The 15,805-nt window shown below is 49.1% G+C and overlaps 17 protein-coding genes across 17 annotated transcripts; 7 read left to right on the top strand and 10 right to left on the bottom strand.

Moving 5' to 3' along the window:
- Window positions 1-231: 231 nt before the first annotated feature.
- OGAPHI_007140 (uncharacterized protein) lies at window positions 232-1,485 on the top strand (the record flags this gene model as incomplete). The annotated part of the gene is made up of 1 exon (XM_046208503.1): window positions 232-1,485. The coding sequence occupies one exon, from the start codon at window positions 232-234 to the stop codon at window positions 1,483-1,485; it is 1,254 nt and encodes a 417-aa protein (XP_046058257.1).
- Window positions 1,486-1,557: 72 nt separating this feature from the next.
- On the bottom strand, window positions 1,558-2,112 carry OGAPHI_007139 (uncharacterized protein; the record flags this gene model as incomplete). Its single annotated transcript, XM_046208502.1, has 1 exon — window positions 1,558-2,112. The coding sequence occupies one exon, from the start codon at window positions 2,110-2,112 to the stop codon at window positions 1,558-1,560; it is 555 nt and encodes a 184-aa protein (XP_046058256.1).
- Window positions 1,568-2,762, top strand: OGAPHI_007137 (uncharacterized protein; the record flags this gene model as incomplete). The annotated part of the gene is made up of 2 exons (XM_046208500.1): window positions 1,568-2,049; window positions 2,141-2,762. The coding sequence occupies 2 exons, from the start codon at window positions 1,568-1,570 to the stop codon at window positions 2,760-2,762; spliced, it is 1,104 nt and encodes a 367-aa protein (XP_046058254.1).
- On the bottom strand, window positions 2,225-2,743 carry OGAPHI_007138 (uncharacterized protein; the record flags this gene model as incomplete). The annotated part of the gene is made up of 1 exon (XM_046208501.1): window positions 2,225-2,743. One exon carries the CDS (start codon window positions 2,741-2,743, stop codon window positions 2,225-2,227), a length of 519 nt encoding a protein of 172 aa, XP_046058255.1.
- A 520-nt stretch (window positions 2,763-3,282) lies between the features above and the next one.
- Window positions 3,283-4,380, bottom strand: OGAPHI_007135 (uncharacterized protein; the record flags this gene model as incomplete). Its single annotated transcript, XM_046208498.1, has 1 exon — window positions 3,283-4,380. One exon carries the CDS (start codon window positions 4,378-4,380, stop codon window positions 3,283-3,285), a length of 1,098 nt encoding a protein of 365 aa, XP_046058252.1.
- Window positions 3,602-4,036, top strand: OGAPHI_007136 (uncharacterized protein; the record flags this gene model as incomplete). Its single annotated transcript, XM_046208499.1, has 1 exon — window positions 3,602-4,036. The coding sequence occupies one exon, from the start codon at window positions 3,602-3,604 to the stop codon at window positions 4,034-4,036; it is 435 nt and encodes a 144-aa protein (XP_046058253.1).
- A 626-nt stretch (window positions 4,381-5,006) lies between the features above and the next one.
- On the bottom strand, window positions 5,007-7,766 carry OGAPHI_007134 (uncharacterized protein; the record flags this gene model as incomplete). The annotated part of the gene is made up of 1 exon (XM_046208497.1): window positions 5,007-7,766. The coding sequence occupies one exon, from the start codon at window positions 7,764-7,766 to the stop codon at window positions 5,007-5,009; it is 2,760 nt and encodes a 919-aa protein (XP_046058251.1).
- On the top strand, window positions 7,075-7,782 carry OGAPHI_007133 (uncharacterized protein; the record flags this gene model as incomplete). Its single annotated transcript, XM_046208496.1, has 1 exon — window positions 7,075-7,782. The coding sequence occupies one exon, from the start codon at window positions 7,075-7,077 to the stop codon at window positions 7,780-7,782; it is 708 nt and encodes a 235-aa protein (XP_046058250.1).
- Window positions 7,783-7,841: 59 nt separating this feature from the next.
- OGAPHI_007131 (uncharacterized protein) lies at window positions 7,842-9,059 on the bottom strand (the record flags this gene model as incomplete). Its single annotated transcript, XM_046208494.1, has 1 exon — window positions 7,842-9,059. One exon carries the CDS (start codon window positions 9,057-9,059, stop codon window positions 7,842-7,844), a length of 1,218 nt encoding a protein of 405 aa, XP_046058248.1.
- Window positions 8,452-8,718, top strand: OGAPHI_007132 (uncharacterized protein; the record flags this gene model as incomplete). Its single annotated transcript, XM_046208495.1, has 1 exon — window positions 8,452-8,718. The coding sequence occupies one exon, from the start codon at window positions 8,452-8,454 to the stop codon at window positions 8,716-8,718; it is 267 nt and encodes an 88-aa protein (XP_046058249.1).
- A 272-nt stretch (window positions 9,060-9,331) lies between the features above and the next one.
- On the top strand, window positions 9,332-12,918 carry OGAPHI_007128 (uncharacterized protein; the record flags this gene model as incomplete). The annotated part of the gene is made up of 3 exons (XM_046208490.1): window positions 9,332-10,607; window positions 11,372-11,809; window positions 12,344-12,918. 3 exons carry the CDS (start codon window positions 9,332-9,334, stop codon window positions 12,916-12,918), a joined length of 2,289 nt encoding a protein of 762 aa, XP_046058245.1.
- On the bottom strand, window positions 10,671-11,114 carry OGAPHI_007130 (uncharacterized protein; the record flags this gene model as incomplete). Its single annotated transcript, XM_046208492.1, has 1 exon — window positions 10,671-11,114. The coding sequence occupies one exon, from the start codon at window positions 11,112-11,114 to the stop codon at window positions 10,671-10,673; it is 444 nt and encodes a 147-aa protein (XP_046058247.1).
- Window positions 11,368-12,116, bottom strand: OGAPHI_007129 (uncharacterized protein; the record flags this gene model as incomplete). Its single annotated transcript, XM_046208491.1, has 2 exons — window positions 11,368-11,881; window positions 12,001-12,116. The coding sequence occupies 2 exons, from the start codon at window positions 12,114-12,116 to the stop codon at window positions 11,368-11,370; spliced, it is 630 nt and encodes a 209-aa protein (XP_046058246.1).
- On the bottom strand, window positions 12,908-13,729 carry OGAPHI_007127 (uncharacterized protein; the record flags this gene model as incomplete). The annotated part of the gene is made up of 1 exon (XM_046208489.1): window positions 12,908-13,729. One exon carries the CDS (start codon window positions 13,727-13,729, stop codon window positions 12,908-12,910), a length of 822 nt encoding a protein of 273 aa, XP_046058244.1.
- A 117-nt stretch (window positions 13,730-13,846) lies between these two features.
- On the top strand, window positions 13,847-15,802 carry OGAPHI_007124 (uncharacterized protein; the record flags this gene model as incomplete). The annotated part of the gene is made up of 1 exon (XM_046208486.1): window positions 13,847-15,802. One exon carries the CDS (start codon window positions 13,847-13,849, stop codon window positions 15,800-15,802), a length of 1,956 nt encoding a protein of 651 aa, XP_046058241.1.
- Window positions 14,234-14,671, bottom strand: OGAPHI_007126 (uncharacterized protein; the record flags this gene model as incomplete). Its single annotated transcript, XM_046208488.1, has 1 exon — window positions 14,234-14,671. The coding sequence occupies one exon, from the start codon at window positions 14,669-14,671 to the stop codon at window positions 14,234-14,236; it is 438 nt and encodes a 145-aa protein (XP_046058243.1).
- Window positions 14,780-15,676, bottom strand: OGAPHI_007125 (uncharacterized protein; the record flags this gene model as incomplete). The annotated part of the gene is made up of 2 exons (XM_046208487.1): window positions 14,780-15,136; window positions 15,614-15,676. 2 exons carry the CDS (start codon window positions 15,674-15,676, stop codon window positions 14,780-14,782), a joined length of 420 nt encoding a protein of 139 aa, XP_046058242.1.
- Window positions 15,803-15,805: the final 3 nt, after the last annotated feature.

Below are 15,805 nucleotides of genomic sequence, written 5' to 3'. Positions count from 1 at the left end.
ATAAGGAAAAGAGTTGGAGTGTATTCTGGTTAGTTTAGGCGAAGCATACCCAAACCAGTGTATTGTAGTTATTCAATTACCTCGTAAACATCCCGTCATAACTCCCAAACCACTAAAACATATATTCATCCCCCACCCCAGTCAGCACGGGCAGCACAGTGCAATAAAAACTCGCCCCCAAATATTCCTTGCCGTATAATACTGGTGTTTTTTTAGTTCCAGCAACAGTGGATGCGTTCCAAGTTTTTGCAGAAACTTCACATAGGCTCTGGACATCCGGAAGACGCTCTGGATCTACAAAGGACAATTGCAATGGACAAATCAGACCAGCAACTTCTGCACAACGTTTACCAAGGCCAAACAGAACCGGCAGATGAGGCCCAATTGAGTCTGCAACAGGCTCAACAGCAACAGTCGGCCATTCTCCAACACATGCCGTCGTACCAGGCCATCATCCAGCCAAGTTACGCGCATTTGCAAAGGGTTGGCGGGCTTTCTTTGCTGCCGCAAAGATCCACAGTCTCAAAAGGCAAATACTCGCTTAAGGATTTCATAATAATGCGGACATTGGGAACAGGCTCGTTCGGTAGAGTGCATCTGGTGAAGTCTGTGCACAATAACCGGTTCTACGCAATCAAAGTGCTGAAGAAGGCACAGGTTATCAGAATGAAACAGGTGGAGCACACAAATGACGAGAGAAGAATGCTCAAGTTGGTGGAACACCCGTTCCTGATTCGGATGTGGGGAACCTTCCAGGACTCCAAGAGTTTGTTCATGGTGATGGACTACATCGAAGGAGGCGAGTTGTTCTCGCTGCTCCGCAAGTCGCAGAGATTTCCTAATCCGGTTGCCAAATTTTACGCAGCCGAGGTGACTTTGGCTCTTGAGTATTTGCACTCGCACAATATCATATATCGAGATCTCAAGCCAGAAAACATCCTGCTGGATAGAAACGGCCACATCAAGCTCACGGACTTTGGGTTTGCCAAAGAGGTCGAGACAGTGACCTGGACCTTGTGTGGAACTCCCGACTACATTGCTCCCGAGGTCATCACCACCAAGCCGTACAACAAGAGTGTCGACTGGTGGTCGTTGGGGATCTTGATTTTCGAGATGCTCGCAGGATACACGCCATTCTACGACCAGACCCCGATGAAGACGTACGAGAAGATTCTCGCCGGCAAGATCCAGTACCCGTCGCACTTCCACCCCGACGTGGTGCATCTTCTAACAAGACTCATCACCGCAGACTTGACGCATCGGCTGGGTAACCTGCAGAACGGCCCGGCAGACATCAGAAACCACCAGTGGTTCAGCGAGGTTGTCTGGGAGAAGCTGCTGTTGAAGGACATTGAGACTCCGTACGAGCCTCCAATCACCGCCGGCGTCGGCGACACGTCTCTGTTCGACCACTACCCAGAGGAACAGCTCGATTACGGCGCAGTTGGTGAGGATCCTTACGGCAAGTATTTCGTGGACTTTTAAGGCTGTGCCGATAAAGGAAATGGATTTTATGTGAGGAAACAATCTGGGGAATTTATAAGATAGTACCGATTCCTAGTTGGCAATGTTTGGACGATCGAAATCGCGCAGAGCGCTTCGAAAGACCCGTACCGGGTCGAATGCCGTGGACGACGACTCGTCGGGCAGCAACCGAGAGGACCCTGTTTCGGCGGCTTCTGTTTGCACGAGCATCACCTCGAACTTGAAGCAATTGGACCAAACAACCAAGGACACGGTGCGTGTTTTGCCGCGGTCGCCGCACAATCGGTCGCGCGAGACACAGCGCCGGGAGTTTGACGACTTGTTTGCGCTGGAAGACGAGCTGTTGGCGATTGTCAAGGGGTTCCAGCACACGAGTCTGATCCGCAAGAAGACGCTCGAGACACTGATTACCAACAACTTCAGCGTGTTTCGCAGCGCGGGGGTGAACCTGGAGGACATCCAGGTGTTGGAACGGGTGCAGAACACAGTGAACTCGTTGATATCGTTTGTGATGCTGTTGAACCAAACGGACCAGCCTGCAGACGAGTTCGACGACATGAACCCGTACTTCCGGCCGTTCCCAACAGTGTCGCGGATGCCCAGTCCGGAGATGCGGTTTGGCAGCATGCGAATGCCCCGGACGATGTACGAGGAGCCGTATTACCCGCTGTCGCCGTACAGATGAAAGGAAATTAGAGACTTTTAACAGTATCCGACGTTGCTATCTATTATATACAAGTTACTCCAGAACAATCTTGGCACCCAGGCCTTCAAGCGTAGCTTTAAGCTTTTCGGAGTCTTCCTTAGTAACGTTTTCCTTAAGCACCTTCGGAGCGCTCTCGACAAACTTCTTGGACTCGACAAGCGACAGTCCCAGCAGCGACTTGATCTCCTTGATGATCTTAGGCTTGGACTTGGCGTCGAAAGACTCGAGCTTGACGGAGAACATGGTCTTTTCCTGGGGCTGTTCCTTGGTCTCTGCCTCCTCGGCCTCGGCGGCAGCAGGAGCAGGAGCAGCGGCACCGGCCGCAGGGAATGCGATGTCTGGGATGTTGAGCTTGGTCTTCAACTCCTGGATCAAAAACGAAGTCTCCAGCAGGGTCAGGGTGGAAATCTGGTCGACAATCTGCGAAATCTTAGGGTCCACAGGCTTGGTCTCGGTGGAGTTGAATCTGACGCGCAGACCTCTGCCCACAACGGAGGCGCTTCTGCCGAGTCTGGCGGCGGTTCTTGCTGGAACTCTCACAACAACAGACATGCTAATGTTTGAAGGATGAATGGTTGAGAAAAAATGGTGAAAATTTCGTGGCGAGAATAGTCGTGCGCATTGGCCAGCACAAAAAGCTTATGTAAGAAATGGCTATTTTTTCTTCCATTATTTCTCCATGTCGTTCAAGTTCTGTGCCGAATGGTAAGTGGCCTTTGATTAGCCAACTAACTCTCCAGCAACAACATGTTGTACCCGCGCGAAGATAAAGCAGAAAAAAGATTGCTGTACCAGTGTCGAAATTGCTCGTATTCGGAACTGGCAGATAATCCGAAAGTATACAGACACGAGCTCATCACAAGCATTGGAGAAACCGCTGGAGTGGTGGAGGACATTGGATCCGACCCCACCCTCCCCCGCTCAGATAAAACGTGTCCGAAATGCCACAACTCTGAGTGTGTCTTCTTCCAATCACAGCAGAAAAGATCAGATACAAGTATGGTGTTGTTCTACGTTTGTTTAGAGTGTAAGAACGTGTTCCGAAGTTGAGCGAACCATGTCCGCGGAGATCAGATTAGTCATAAAGAAAGTCATATGTAATACTGATTATACGTCCCATTGACACCAACAACACCATTTGGCGACCTGATCGACTGCAACGTTCCTTGCAAAGAGTTGGTGAGCGACGGCAACAGCACCTTCTCGCTGTTGGTAGTATAGTTGTACAGGGAGGTTTGCGAGCGGGGGTGCGACGGCGTTGTTGTTCCAGAGGTTGGCGAAAACTGATGTGTATTAGGTTGCTTTAACGTGTCTTTGAGCGTGGAGATGATCCGGAAATACGTCTCCTCCTTGTTGGCGTCCGAGAGACTGGCAGAGGTGTTGAGGTGCAGCAGCAGGTTGTTGATCTCGATGTGCAGCACGCTCAGCCGTTGCTGTTGTTGTTGCGTGGCCGAGCCGGCCTTCGCGTCCTTGGCCCCGCTTGTGTCGCTCTCCGAGTACGACATCTGCGGCGACGATGACGACGACGAGCTCTTGGAGCTCAGCGACTCCACAAGCCCGCCATGCGCAGGCGACTGGTGCATTTGGCCAAAGTTCGTCGGCAACGGCAACTGGAATTTGGGCGCCGACACGGGCTGCAGCTGCGCAGCCATCAACAGCGAGTTTGTAGGCCCAAAGTTGGGCCGTTTATTCATCGAAGGAGCAGAAAACACCGGCTTTTGCACCCGAGAGCCGGGGCCCAGTTTCGAGTCCGAGTCGGTGCGCGAGATGGTAGCCGGGTATAGTGCGTGGTTGTGTTGGTCGTTCACCACCACGATGGACCACTTCTTGGCTCTCAGCGAGTAGTTGGCACGGATCCTGAACGGACACAACGTCTTGTTCTTCCTAGCCGACTCTTTGGACCCGTTTTTCTGGGCCTTTGAGGTACTGAAACTGGTGCTAGTATTGAAGGTGTGTGTATTTTTGCACTTGAAAACGATCTTGGTATCGTCCGACCGCTCGATGACAATGTTGATGCCACGGGGTTCCAACTGTGAGTGCAACCATGGCTTGATACTTTGTTTGTCGTCAAAAAACTTCTTGTCCAGCATGAGGGGTTCCGAAGAGGGGTTCTCATCGGTAGGCGAGTACTGTTTGCCTTTGGTGAGCCCAGACTCCATGTCCTGAACACTTTGTACTTTATAATCCATCACTAGTGCTGAACCGTAATCACAGGGGAGTGAGTGTCAATTTATAGTGCAAACAAAAAGAAGGATAAATAGTTGGGGTCAGATGTTTTTTTTTTTTCTGAGGGGGTGGGTATAAATATTATGAAACCCTCTTGAGATGTGGAACTGGGCGCAAATCAAGTGAGGAGAACTTAATCGGCTTACAAACATTTAATGCGGGTATGTACCCACTTTATCTGCACCCCATGATGGGGGTCTGTTTTTTTTTGCCCGCCTCGCACCTTGTCGGATTCCTACGATTTTTTTTTACCACTATCAATAAAACTCGGATCCGGGGATTTGAAGTTGCTGTCATGTGGCTGTCGGAGTTTGGGCTTTTCCTATGACACTGTTGATACGATATTATTGGTCTATATTTTGCTCCTGTGGTCCGTAGCCTGAGCCTGTGGTTTCTATTCCGAGGTCCGCGTAATCTACTACCCCCTCTTTACCCCCAGCACCCCCGCTTTAGTCGTTCTCTGAAAACCCCGCCTACCGTGACGGTTCAGCGTACCCCGACACCAAGGGGTCGGTCCTTCCATACTCCGATACCGCCACCTCTGCACCAAACGGACCTCGCACCCGGGCTACCACTCCGCGAAATCACGCTATTTTCTCTTGCGGCTCGGTCTCGCGTTCTTGGCCCGTCTCTTGTCCTTAACCTCTCTCTGCTTTCTAATTTGTTCTACAGACTTGAGCTCGTTCCGGCCACCATTTGTGTTCCATCCCTTAACAGAACGGCCCCCTTCAACGGCCTTCTTCACCTTCTCCACCTGCTCCTTGTAGTTGTCTCTATTCTTATCCGGCAGCTTTGGAGCATCCTGTCTGCTATGCACAAACTTGCCACGCTGCTTTCTTCCAGAAAGATCTCCTTTAAACCCTCTGTTCTGCTCCTGGGCTCCTGTCTTGAAGTTGACGTTGTGCTGCGTCTTCCACTCGTCAAACTTACCAGACCGGTACGAGGCGGGAATCTTCTGTCCGCTCTCTCCAATAATATACTTTTTGTCGTCCTGCACTTTTTTGTACTTTCCTGCCTTTCTGTCCCACAGCACACGTGCCGTCTGTCGTTGCACGCTCACCTTCTCGTCCTCGGCGTCGATGTCAAAGGCAGCCCGGTTGGCCTCCGACGCAAACCCGGTGTCCACCGATAATTGCTGCTCTTGGATCGTGGAAGCAGGAGCATAGTGAGAAATATAAAAGTTTGGGTCCTTGAACGACTTCTTCTTGGACTTCTTCGAGTCCAGCACTTGGTCGCCGTCCTCAAACGTCTTTGCAAGCTCGCTCTCGTTCACGCTGTACCCAACTTCCAGGCCAGAATCGTCCTTGAACAGCTCGTCCTCCAAAGTATGCGACAGTCCAGAAACTCTCTCGAGCTCCAACAACTCGCGTCTTTCCTGGGCTTTGCGCTGAACAGGAGCGATCTGACGACGTCTCGTGTTCATCAGGTCCATCAACGAGTCGTCCTTCTTGCCAAACTCGAAAACAGTCTCCTTATTTCTCCTGTTTTGCAACTTGGCAAGGAACTGGTCCTTTTCGTGCTCCAAATTGGCTCCAAACAGCAGGTTCTGCTGGTCCCAGCCCATGTTGGAAATCTCCTTGGCACGACGCAGCGACTCCACACTGGCTCCGCCTCTCGTGCGGAAAAATAGCTTTTCTCCCTTCTCGGCGACTCCTTTCAATGTCCGGATTTCGTAGTTATGTTTCAACAATGTCTCGTAAAGCTCCTGCGACTCTCCAATCAGTCCACGAGGAGCACTTCCCAGAACCAACCGCTCGGTGTAGGAGAGATTAGGTTTCACAAATCCAGCCAGAGTGCCATGTTCTTGCTCGTACTTGTCTTGCAACAACTGACATTTTTTCTCGTGCATCGACGTCAGCAGCACTTTGCGGCCCAAAAACACCTCCAGGTCCAACAAATACGGCAGCTCAGCCTCGCTCAAAATCGAGTACGCCCATCCCTTGTTTCCTGCTCTCGCAGTACGTCCGACACGGTGGACAAATATCTTAGAAGAGGACGGGAACGAATAGTTGATCACATTGGCCAAAACTGGGATATCAATACCTCTGGCAGCAACGTCGGTCACCACAAGAATCCGACATAACCCAGCACGAAAGTTCAGCAGCTGGCGACGACGAGCGTGCTGATCCAACGATCCGTAAATGTAGGCGGTTGCATATCCGGCATCTTTCAACAGTAGTGTCACATACTCAACGTGGTGCTTTGTTGGAACGAAAATGATGGTGGAGTGTTCTGTAGGAAGATCGCCTGCGCGAGCGACTTTCTCGCGCCGTGGACGTTTTTTGCTCTTCTTCTTGTCGATCTCTGTGTCGGAATCGGAGTCGTCGTCCAGCTTGTTAGCGTTGTCAAGTTTTTTAATTTCCTCAGGAGTTGCAACAGGCATTTTGATCACGTCTTGCAGCAATAGCAACAAGTTTGCTTCCCTCTCGTTCTTCTTGATACTGAGGAAACACATTTGCAAGTCCTCGGAAATCTTTGTTTCGGAATCGAGTCTAACAAGAACCGGGTTAGTCAAACCTGCTTTGGCAAAATCCACAAGGTTTCGAGGCAAAGTAGCAGAGAACAACATGCTCTGTCTCTTTTCGGGCAACGAGGCAAGCAATTCGTTCAATTGTTCTGCGAATCCCATTTCAAACAATCTGTCTGCCTCGTCGTAAATGATATATTCAACTGTGCGCAAATCTAATTGCATTTCTGTCTTCAAATGCAAGAACCGACCAGGAGTAGCAATAATCACATCAGGGTTGGCCATCATGGCTCCAAACTGGTCTTCCATCGAGTCTCCACCAATAAGCAGCAACGACCGCAGATCAGATCCACGACTAAACTCTTTAAATTGCTTGGACGTTTGCATAGCCAATTCACGAGATGGAGAAAGAATAATAGCACGAACACCGATCTTGGCAACGTGGGTCTTGAGTTTCTCGATCAGAGGCAACAAAAACGCAGCGGTTTTACCAGAACCGGTTCTGGCCATTCCAACAACGTCTCTGTTCGATATAATCAATGGAATAGTCTTACGTTGGATAGGTGTTGGTTGTCTGTACCCCTTCTTGCTCAAATTGGTCAAAATGTGTTTTGAAAGACCAAAAGACGCAAACGTGCCGTTCTTGGCCTTCTTTGCAGCCGGCTGGTTCAAAAAGAAATCCCCACTATCTTTGTCCTCGTCGTCTGAAAGCTCAAGACTAGGAAATCCTTTTGTTTCCACCTTCTGTCTCTTTGACGGCACCTCTTCCGTATCGCTGTCTATGATCTCATCCTGGATTTCTCCTTCGCTCTCATATCCGCTTTCGCTGTCAACATCGTCATCAACTAGCTTGCTAGCGATATCAAACTCTTCATCAGACATGGCTACTAATGTATAAAAAATATTTGCAAAAAATTACCTTCCATTGTATTTTTTTCATGGCTGTGCTATACAAAACTACCTGTTGTATGGATGGTAGCCTCTTCTTCCTCCTCTTCCTCTGTGGCCGCCGCCACCACCACCGCCTCTTCTGTCGTTTCCACGGTCTCCACGCGACTCTCTAGGTCCACGCGGACGACGATCGCCGCCGTGTCTCACTCCACCGCGAGGCCCAGACGGTAAGTTGGACGTTTGTTCTTGCGGATTAGGCACATCGTCTCCGAAATCTTTCTGATCTCCACCATTGACCGGTTGTTCTGCGCCAGGAGGAACGGCTCCTCCGTATTGCTGCATCATCTGGGCCATGGCCTGCGAAACGTCGCCGCCCTGTTGTTGAGCCTGCTGCATCTGCATCCAGTACTGTTGCATCTGCTGCATCTGTTGCCAATACTGCTGCATCTGAGCCATTTGTGTATACGACTGCTGAGGCTGCCCGACGTTGGAATACGAGCTGCCTCCCTTCTGCTGGTTACGGGGCTCTGCACGCTTGATCTCCATGTTTTTACCGTGGAACGGCACGTACTTGTTCTGCGTGACTCTATCAACAGCGTCGGGCGAATCGTACGTGACAAATCCGTATCCTCTAGAACGTCCTGTGTCTTTATCAAGCATTAATTGCGAGTCGATAATGTTACCGAACTGCTGGAAATACTCGGTGAACTCGTCCTCGGTCACCTCTGGCGCAACACCACCAACAAAGATCTTGCCTGTCTTGTCCTGTTCCTCTTTAGGAATGGCTCTTTTAGGGTCAATTAACTTGCCATCTAAAACATGTGTCTTTTTTAAAACATCATCCACACTACTTGAACTAGCAAATGTCAAAAATCCAAATCCTCTAGACCGTCCTGTAGCATTATCCTTCATAATAGTCAAGTCGACAACGTCGCCAAACTGACTAAAGTAATTCTTCATACTTTCCTCCGTGGTTTCCCAGTTCAGTCCTCCAATGAACATCTTTCCTTGGTCCTTCGATTGGATATCGGCTCGCACAGGGTCCTGAAATTGCTTCTGGCCCATGAAACTTGGTGTTGGTGCTGTCATCACGGGATATGCTGGCGCTGGCGCGGTTTCTGAAGGCGCACTCACAGGAACAGTAACCGGTGCTGTTTCTGCCACGGGCGCTGGAGCAGCCTCCACTGGGGTCTCCTTCACCACTTCAACCTTTTCTTCCTTCACTTCTTCCTTATCGTCGTCATAAATGTCGTCAAAGAGGGCCTCGTCGTCGGAGTTTGTCATTCTGTTTCGACAAAACTTGTCAAGCCGGTTCTCCTTTTATTCCTTCGGGAGGGTAACCTGATAGCAAGGTGGGGCAGAGCAGGGAGGAGTTGCAGTGGCAGAGAGGCAGTTGGGCCGCCAAGGGGGTTGGACCATGGTTTGTTTGCACAAATGGGTTCCCCTAGTAGATTGATAGTTCATTTCCTACCCTCTCCCCTCGTTCAGAGCCCCCTTCAACGGTGTCTCCATATCAACCTAAATTGTGCACAGCCCGATGAAAAATTTAATACCACATGAAGGATTACCTGGTGTACATGTCACAGGCCCATTTGGGGTTCCGCCAGGCAGAGCTCGAGTCTCTTGCAAGCATCCACGGGTTCCAAGTTGACTTGTCCAAAATGAGCGACGAGTCGCCGTTTTTCGTGGTTCAGCTGGAAGATGACCGTCAGGCTGCTCAGTTGATTCGCAGATCGGTTCTTTCCAAAGCGATCTACGAGCTCTGGGGACAGGGAACTACTCTTGAAGATCTACACAAGGACGTCCAAGCTCGGTCGACTGAGTTGGCCCCGCTGTACAAACAATCTTCGTTCAAGTTCGACATTGTCTCTTACCAAGGAAGCAGGAAGACCAGAGCCCAACAATTGGCGCTGTTCGAATCGTTTTCGTATCTCGCGTTCGAGGGGAAGATTCAGATGAAGAAACCAGACCAGACCTTTGCTATCTTGGAGTCGTACCAAATTATCGGCCAGGCTCCTGCTCCCAGCCCTGACCAACTTTATTTCGGGCGCCAAATCGAGACGTCTGAGCGGTCGCGCGGGGTTCTTGAGCGACACGAGATCGCCAAACGGCCATACTACGGCACAACCACCTTCGACGCCGAGCTGGCATTGGTCAGTTGCAATCTTGCCAAAACGGCACCAGGCCATCTAATTTACGACCCCTTCGTCGGCACCGGGTCGTTTGCACTGGCAGCAGCACACTACGGGTCTCTCACATACGGCACAGACATAGACTTCCGCGCGCTAAAGGGAAAAGGTCCTGATCGTCGTCTGGCTACCAATTTCAAGAAATACGGAACATCCAATCTGTTTGGAGACGTTTTGTGCATGGATTTCACACATAACGCGTTCAGATCGGATCTGAAGTTCGACGCGATTGTGTGCGACCCACCATATGGAGTCAGAGAAGGTCTCAAGGTGTGCGGAACAGACAGAGAGGAGAGATTCGAAGGTAAAGAAAATGTGATTATAAATGGAGAATACGCGTACTTGAGACGAGACTTTATCCAGCCCAAGAAAAACTACTCGTTGGACCTGTTGCTCGACGATCTGTTGCAGTTCGCATCGGAAAGACTGCCTGTTGGAGGCCGACTTTGTTTCTGGATGCCCGTGGCCAACGACCAGTACATCCCTACACTGGTTCCGCAACATGAAAAACTCGAGCTCATCTACAACCTGGTGCAAGAGTTCAACAAATGGTCCAGACGGCTGCTGGTGTACGTGAAAAGAGACGCAAACTACAAAGGAGCAACTATTACTTCGCAAGAACGTGGGTTGCAAAACGATTTCCGTAATAGATACTTCCAAAAATTTAAATAACGTTGAAACTTATCAATATGTTATTACCACTAATCTATTCGTCGTCTTCAAGGGATTCCAAAGTCTGGGCAGCAATACGGTCCAAGTCTCTCTGTCCGTTGTCTGAGATTCTTCTTCCGCCCTTTGGAGAGATCTCCAAAACACCAATCTTCTCCAAAGCCTGCACGGCCTTTCTGTTGACGGATCCAGAAGCGTCGTAGTGCTTGCTTGGTCTGCCACCTCTGTTCTTAGCACCTCCGTAGAGTTTGTTCAAGGCACCAACACCAACTTGCTTTCTCAAGTAGATGTGTCTAGCCACGGAAGCGGCTCTCTTGTAGAACCATTTGTCAGCCTCTTGTGGTGGGAGTTCGTTACCGGCAGAAGTCTTGACCAACTCGACGTAACCTGGAACTTCGAGTTTACCTTGTCTTTGCAAGAATTGGGCGTATGCGTTGATAAAGTCCTGTGCTGGGACGTCTCTGACAGAGTAACCTGGCATGTTGTATGTGATCAAGTTTAAGTTGAGAAAATTTTCTAATGGAATACTTTATGTGACTCTGGTGCAAGGTGTATATTTTTCACGGCGAGAAATCTCGACCCGGTCCAGACGCAAAATTGATGGGGCGGTCGAAGAGCGGTCCAGCAGCAACTCATCAGATCGCCAATGTCTCCGCCTGTCTCATTACTCACTACTCACTACCGTTTCACGTATTATGTTCGATTTCTGATTATTCTGACCTACGTAATTACCCTTAGACCTTGAATCCTCTAGATCTTCTTCTACCTCTAGCTCTCTCGAACTTTCTGCCCTTGGACATGATTCTTGGAGCCTTACCCTTGTGTGGGCCGAAGCCGAAGTGTCTGACAGCCTCTCTGGCGCTTCTTGGACCTCTGACAGTCAAGGTGTTGGAACCAGTTGGAGCTCTAAGAGCCAATTGGTCGAGGGTGATGGCCTCACCACCGTTCTTCAGGATGGTCTCCTTGGCACCGCTGGTGAATCTCAGAGCAGCAACAGTGGCCTTTGGGAACTTGAGGAGTCTGACATCGTCAGTGACAGTTCCAACAACGACAACAGTCTTGTCAGCAGAACCTGGTTGAGACAAAGCCTTGGCGATTCTGGAGACGGAAACTGGTGGTCTGTTGATCTTGGAAAGGAACAAAGACTTGAGGACGAGCTTGTTGAATGGAGCATCAGTACGACCTGAAATAAAGTTAGTAAAAGGATGGATGACTATTCCAATTTTGCTCAAAGTCGCACTCGCGGAACTCGCCGCAAGTACTCGCAAAACACGCAGCTACCTTAGTTAAAAGGTCTCTGGTTCATCCAAAGTCGACTGTCCAGCAGTCGGCGAATTGTGCAAAACTAAAATGTCATGAGTCAATACCTACGAGCCAAGAAGGAGTAAAGTTTCACCAACGACTTGAGGTAAACGTTCTCCGACTTTGGGGCCTTTCTGTGGCCAGATCTGATGTGCTGCTTGGAGGTGTGATCTCTTCCCATGGTGAAGTTTGAAGAAAGTTTTTCAACGGAAAAAAAATTTAACAGGGTTGTGCGTTCTTTACACGCTGTAGTCACGTGAGCCACCACTGTTTTTCTGGTTTTGGGTGGTGCACACTTTAAGTTTCCCAAGGCTGTGCACATGTAATGGTTTTGCCAATTGATATCTCAATGGAGAGACTAAAGTAAGTGGCATGTCCGGCTCCCTTTCGCTAACAATCACAGGACAGACGAAACAAACCCGCGCGGAATCCCGCAGGCAAAGTTCATCGAGAAGATCGAGGACTTCATCGACGCAAAAACGTGCACGGACGACGACGTTTCGTTGTTCTTGAAGGAATTGCAGGTCAGACTTCAACAGTACAAGTTTTTGGAAGAAAACAAACGCAACACGCTCGGAAATCTCGATGTGAAGATCCCAGACATTCAAAAGACGCTGGATATGTGTCGGTTTTTCAAAGAACGGAAACAACAACTTGACCAAGGCGACGATGTTGAAGAGACCGTTGACGTGAACTACGAGCTAAACGACACAGTGTATTCCACTGCAGAGATCGATATCAAGAACTTGGACCACGTGAGTCTGTGGCTCGGAGCAGATATCATGATGGATTATCCTATTGATGAAGCTATCGAGATGCTAGAAAAACGGTTGGCAGGCGCGTTGGAAAATAAAGCCATCACCATCGAAGACTTGGAGTATCTGCGGTCAAATATAACCACCATGGAGGTCAACACAGCGCGTGTTTACAATTGGGATGTGCAGCGTCGCAAGGCGTTGAAGGAAGCAGAGGCTACCTCCTGAACGTGTCCAGGATCTGTGCGCTGAGCGTTCGGGCCGGGGTATCTTCTCTTTCGTCGCTCTGGTCCGCTTGTTCGTCTTCGTCGACCGTGGTTCGTTCTCTTGTGGTGGTTGTGCGCGATTTTTTGGCTGTGATCTTGTTGTAAACGAGTTCCATCAGGCTGATTCTGGCGTTGAGACCCGGTAAAAGGCCGTTGAACAGCAGAGACCCGATGAAATACCCCACAACACTGACAATGACCGAGCTGATGAGGCCCTCGCTTATTAGCAGCTGGAACGCAAGCAGCGACGTGAGGAAGTCGTTGGTGAACACCAGCTTGAAGTCCTCGTTTGACGAGCGGATCTTGATGAGGCCTCCGAAATTCAGCTCAAACTTGTATAAAATCGGTGTATATTTCCAATGAGCATATAGCAGACCAAACACCATGCCAAATGGACCGGCAGGCACAAAGATGTTGATTCCCAGCAACGTGTAGGCGCTCCATGTTAATAGGGTGATTGCTACCATGTTGTAGAGAAACAGCAGACAAACAATGCGCAGATACTTGATCGACCCGAAAACACGTTCCAGATTCTTGAAACTGAACACTATCAACGTCACACAGAGCATCACCTGCGACTCGTTCTGGAATTGCAACTGGAATAACACGAATCGCCAATATTGGGCCCATTTGCTAACAAACGGGTCGTAGCTCAGAATGAACATCGGTTTCCACTCCAAAATAGAAACAACCAACGGAACAATGATGATCCATGTGGTCAACACCGAACTGATCGGCAGATGCAAAAACCCGGTAGGAAGCGTAGACGACATGCCAACAGTATGTTTTGTTAAAAGAGTAAAGTTATTAAATGTAGTAAGGGTCTATCGACGCGTCTGATAATTATAGCCTAAAGTTAAAGATAACTAGACAAATTTCTTTGTTTCCTAATGCAATCACTATACAACAAGTTAGGACCCGAGGGACGAAGCTTGGTTGGGTTCACTGACGAATCATCGTTCGAACATCAGGTTCCCACCCAGTTGGACTACCTGTTTGATGAACTGGTCCATCCAAAACCGTCTACAACCCCTCAGAAAGTGTTATCGTATTTGGCTTATTATTACCCAAAGATCAAAAATGAGGGCAACATCGAGCTGTTAACGTACTCGTTTTTGAAATGTCCGTTGTTCTTCTCGAATCTGCAATCCTTGTCGTTCATGGACCATTATCGTGTGCTCGAATGCTTCAAATTCGTCATGGACAAAAAGTTCCAGGTTAGTCAGCCAACACTGCCGTTCTACAAGTTCTACAACTCGTTATTCCGTGTCCTGGCTTCAGAAGCGTTGGATCCTGCAAATTCCTGGAAATCTCTTCCAATAGCCGTCGGATGCTTGCTTTCTGTCGACTCCAGAAAAGAGTACGATAACTACCCGGAAATGTACCAATTGATATCGCAGATCGACCAGAAACTGCTGGACATCACCGTCGCTGCGATCGAGTCCAATTTCCGCGGCCCAATGCTTTTGGATCCGCTGTACTTGAACGTTGTCGCTCTCGCTTGTATCAACGACAAACTGGGACAGGATCAACTGAGAAAAGTCATTGTGGTGAGACCCGATCTCCCTCGTCTGATCAACGATCTCGTGGTGCACTCCAACTATGGACTCAGCAACGGACACGTCTTCAGTTTGACCGACGTGTTTGCACAATGTCCAGCACTCAACCATCTGAGCAGGATCTCTTTCCTGTTTTGCAAAATCGTGTCTTTGCATCCAAATACAACTTTATTGGCAGACCAGCTGGACCTGATTCTTAACCAAATGCTCACGCTAAGCGAGACTGTTTCTCAACTTGGGGAGCCAAACGAACAACAATGGGTTCTACTGCGGACCCTTCTGTTTGCTCAGGTGATGCTGTTTGAAAGCGTGCTTTCCAGATTTGTCCACATAAATAGCCAACCACTGGCACAACAGCTCATGCCGACTTTCAGCAGAAAGATCATGTCGATCTTGTTCAATCTCAACTTTGTCGTGGATAAGATCGGTACCGGTGGGTTTGAAGCGTACAACTTTGTCTACGACCTGTGTCTCAACTCCATCATCAATTACGATATCCCCACCGCCGAGCTTCTGATCAATTGCTGGACAAGTAACATCCAGTTTGGCAAGATTAGCACTTCCCAAATGGACCGCGCCAAGCTTCTGTTTGACCTCCAGTTCGTGGAGAATGTGATCAACCTCATTTCAGACGATCTCAAGTTCAACTGCATCATTCCTATTGTTCGCAATCTGATCAACACCGCCAGCGACCAGGACGTCTTGGAGGCAGCACATTCGGTGATGATCAAGTTCTTTACGATCCTCGACTCGTTCAATGAACACTCCACAAACGTCAACTACCATGCGAACATGGAGAAAGTGAAAACAAGCATGTTGGACTACCTAACTTTGGCTCTAGACCAGTTCCCAGAACGGTTGTCTTTGAATCAAATTGGAATTGTGGTGGAAACACTCACAAAGATCGCGTTCCCAAACTCGCCGTTGTATGAGTCGGAACCAGAACTCAGTAGGGAGATGTTACTTCTTCTCTACAACAGATGTCAAGTGGTGAGTAATAGACCGCTTCCAAACTCGACAGAGTTCCCAAAAACACTCCAATCAGCTTTCCTCACTCTTCTCATCCGCGTGATCCCATTGATCTCGTTTACTGAGTACGAACAGTGGCTGGAGAGAACGTTCATACTGATCTGCCGCAACACCAACGACGAAAAACTTCATCTGGTCGATAAACTATGGGACGCCATTCTGGCTACAAACAAGTATTATCCACAAAAAGGTTATATAGGTATCAATTGGTGGTACGAACACGTGAATCAAGAGGCGCGTGAAAAGGCTAAACTATGATTG

The sequence above is a fragment of the Ogataea philodendri genome (assembly GCF_020536065.1).
Source record: "Ogataea philodendri strain CBS6075 chromosome Unknown scaffold8, whole genome shotgun sequence".
NCBI lineage: Eukaryota > Fungi > Ascomycota > Pichiomycetes > Pichiales > Pichiaceae > Ogataea > Ogataea philodendri.
Note: the sequence above shows the minus strand (reverse complement) of the source record. Positions and strands in the feature narration are given on the sequence as shown.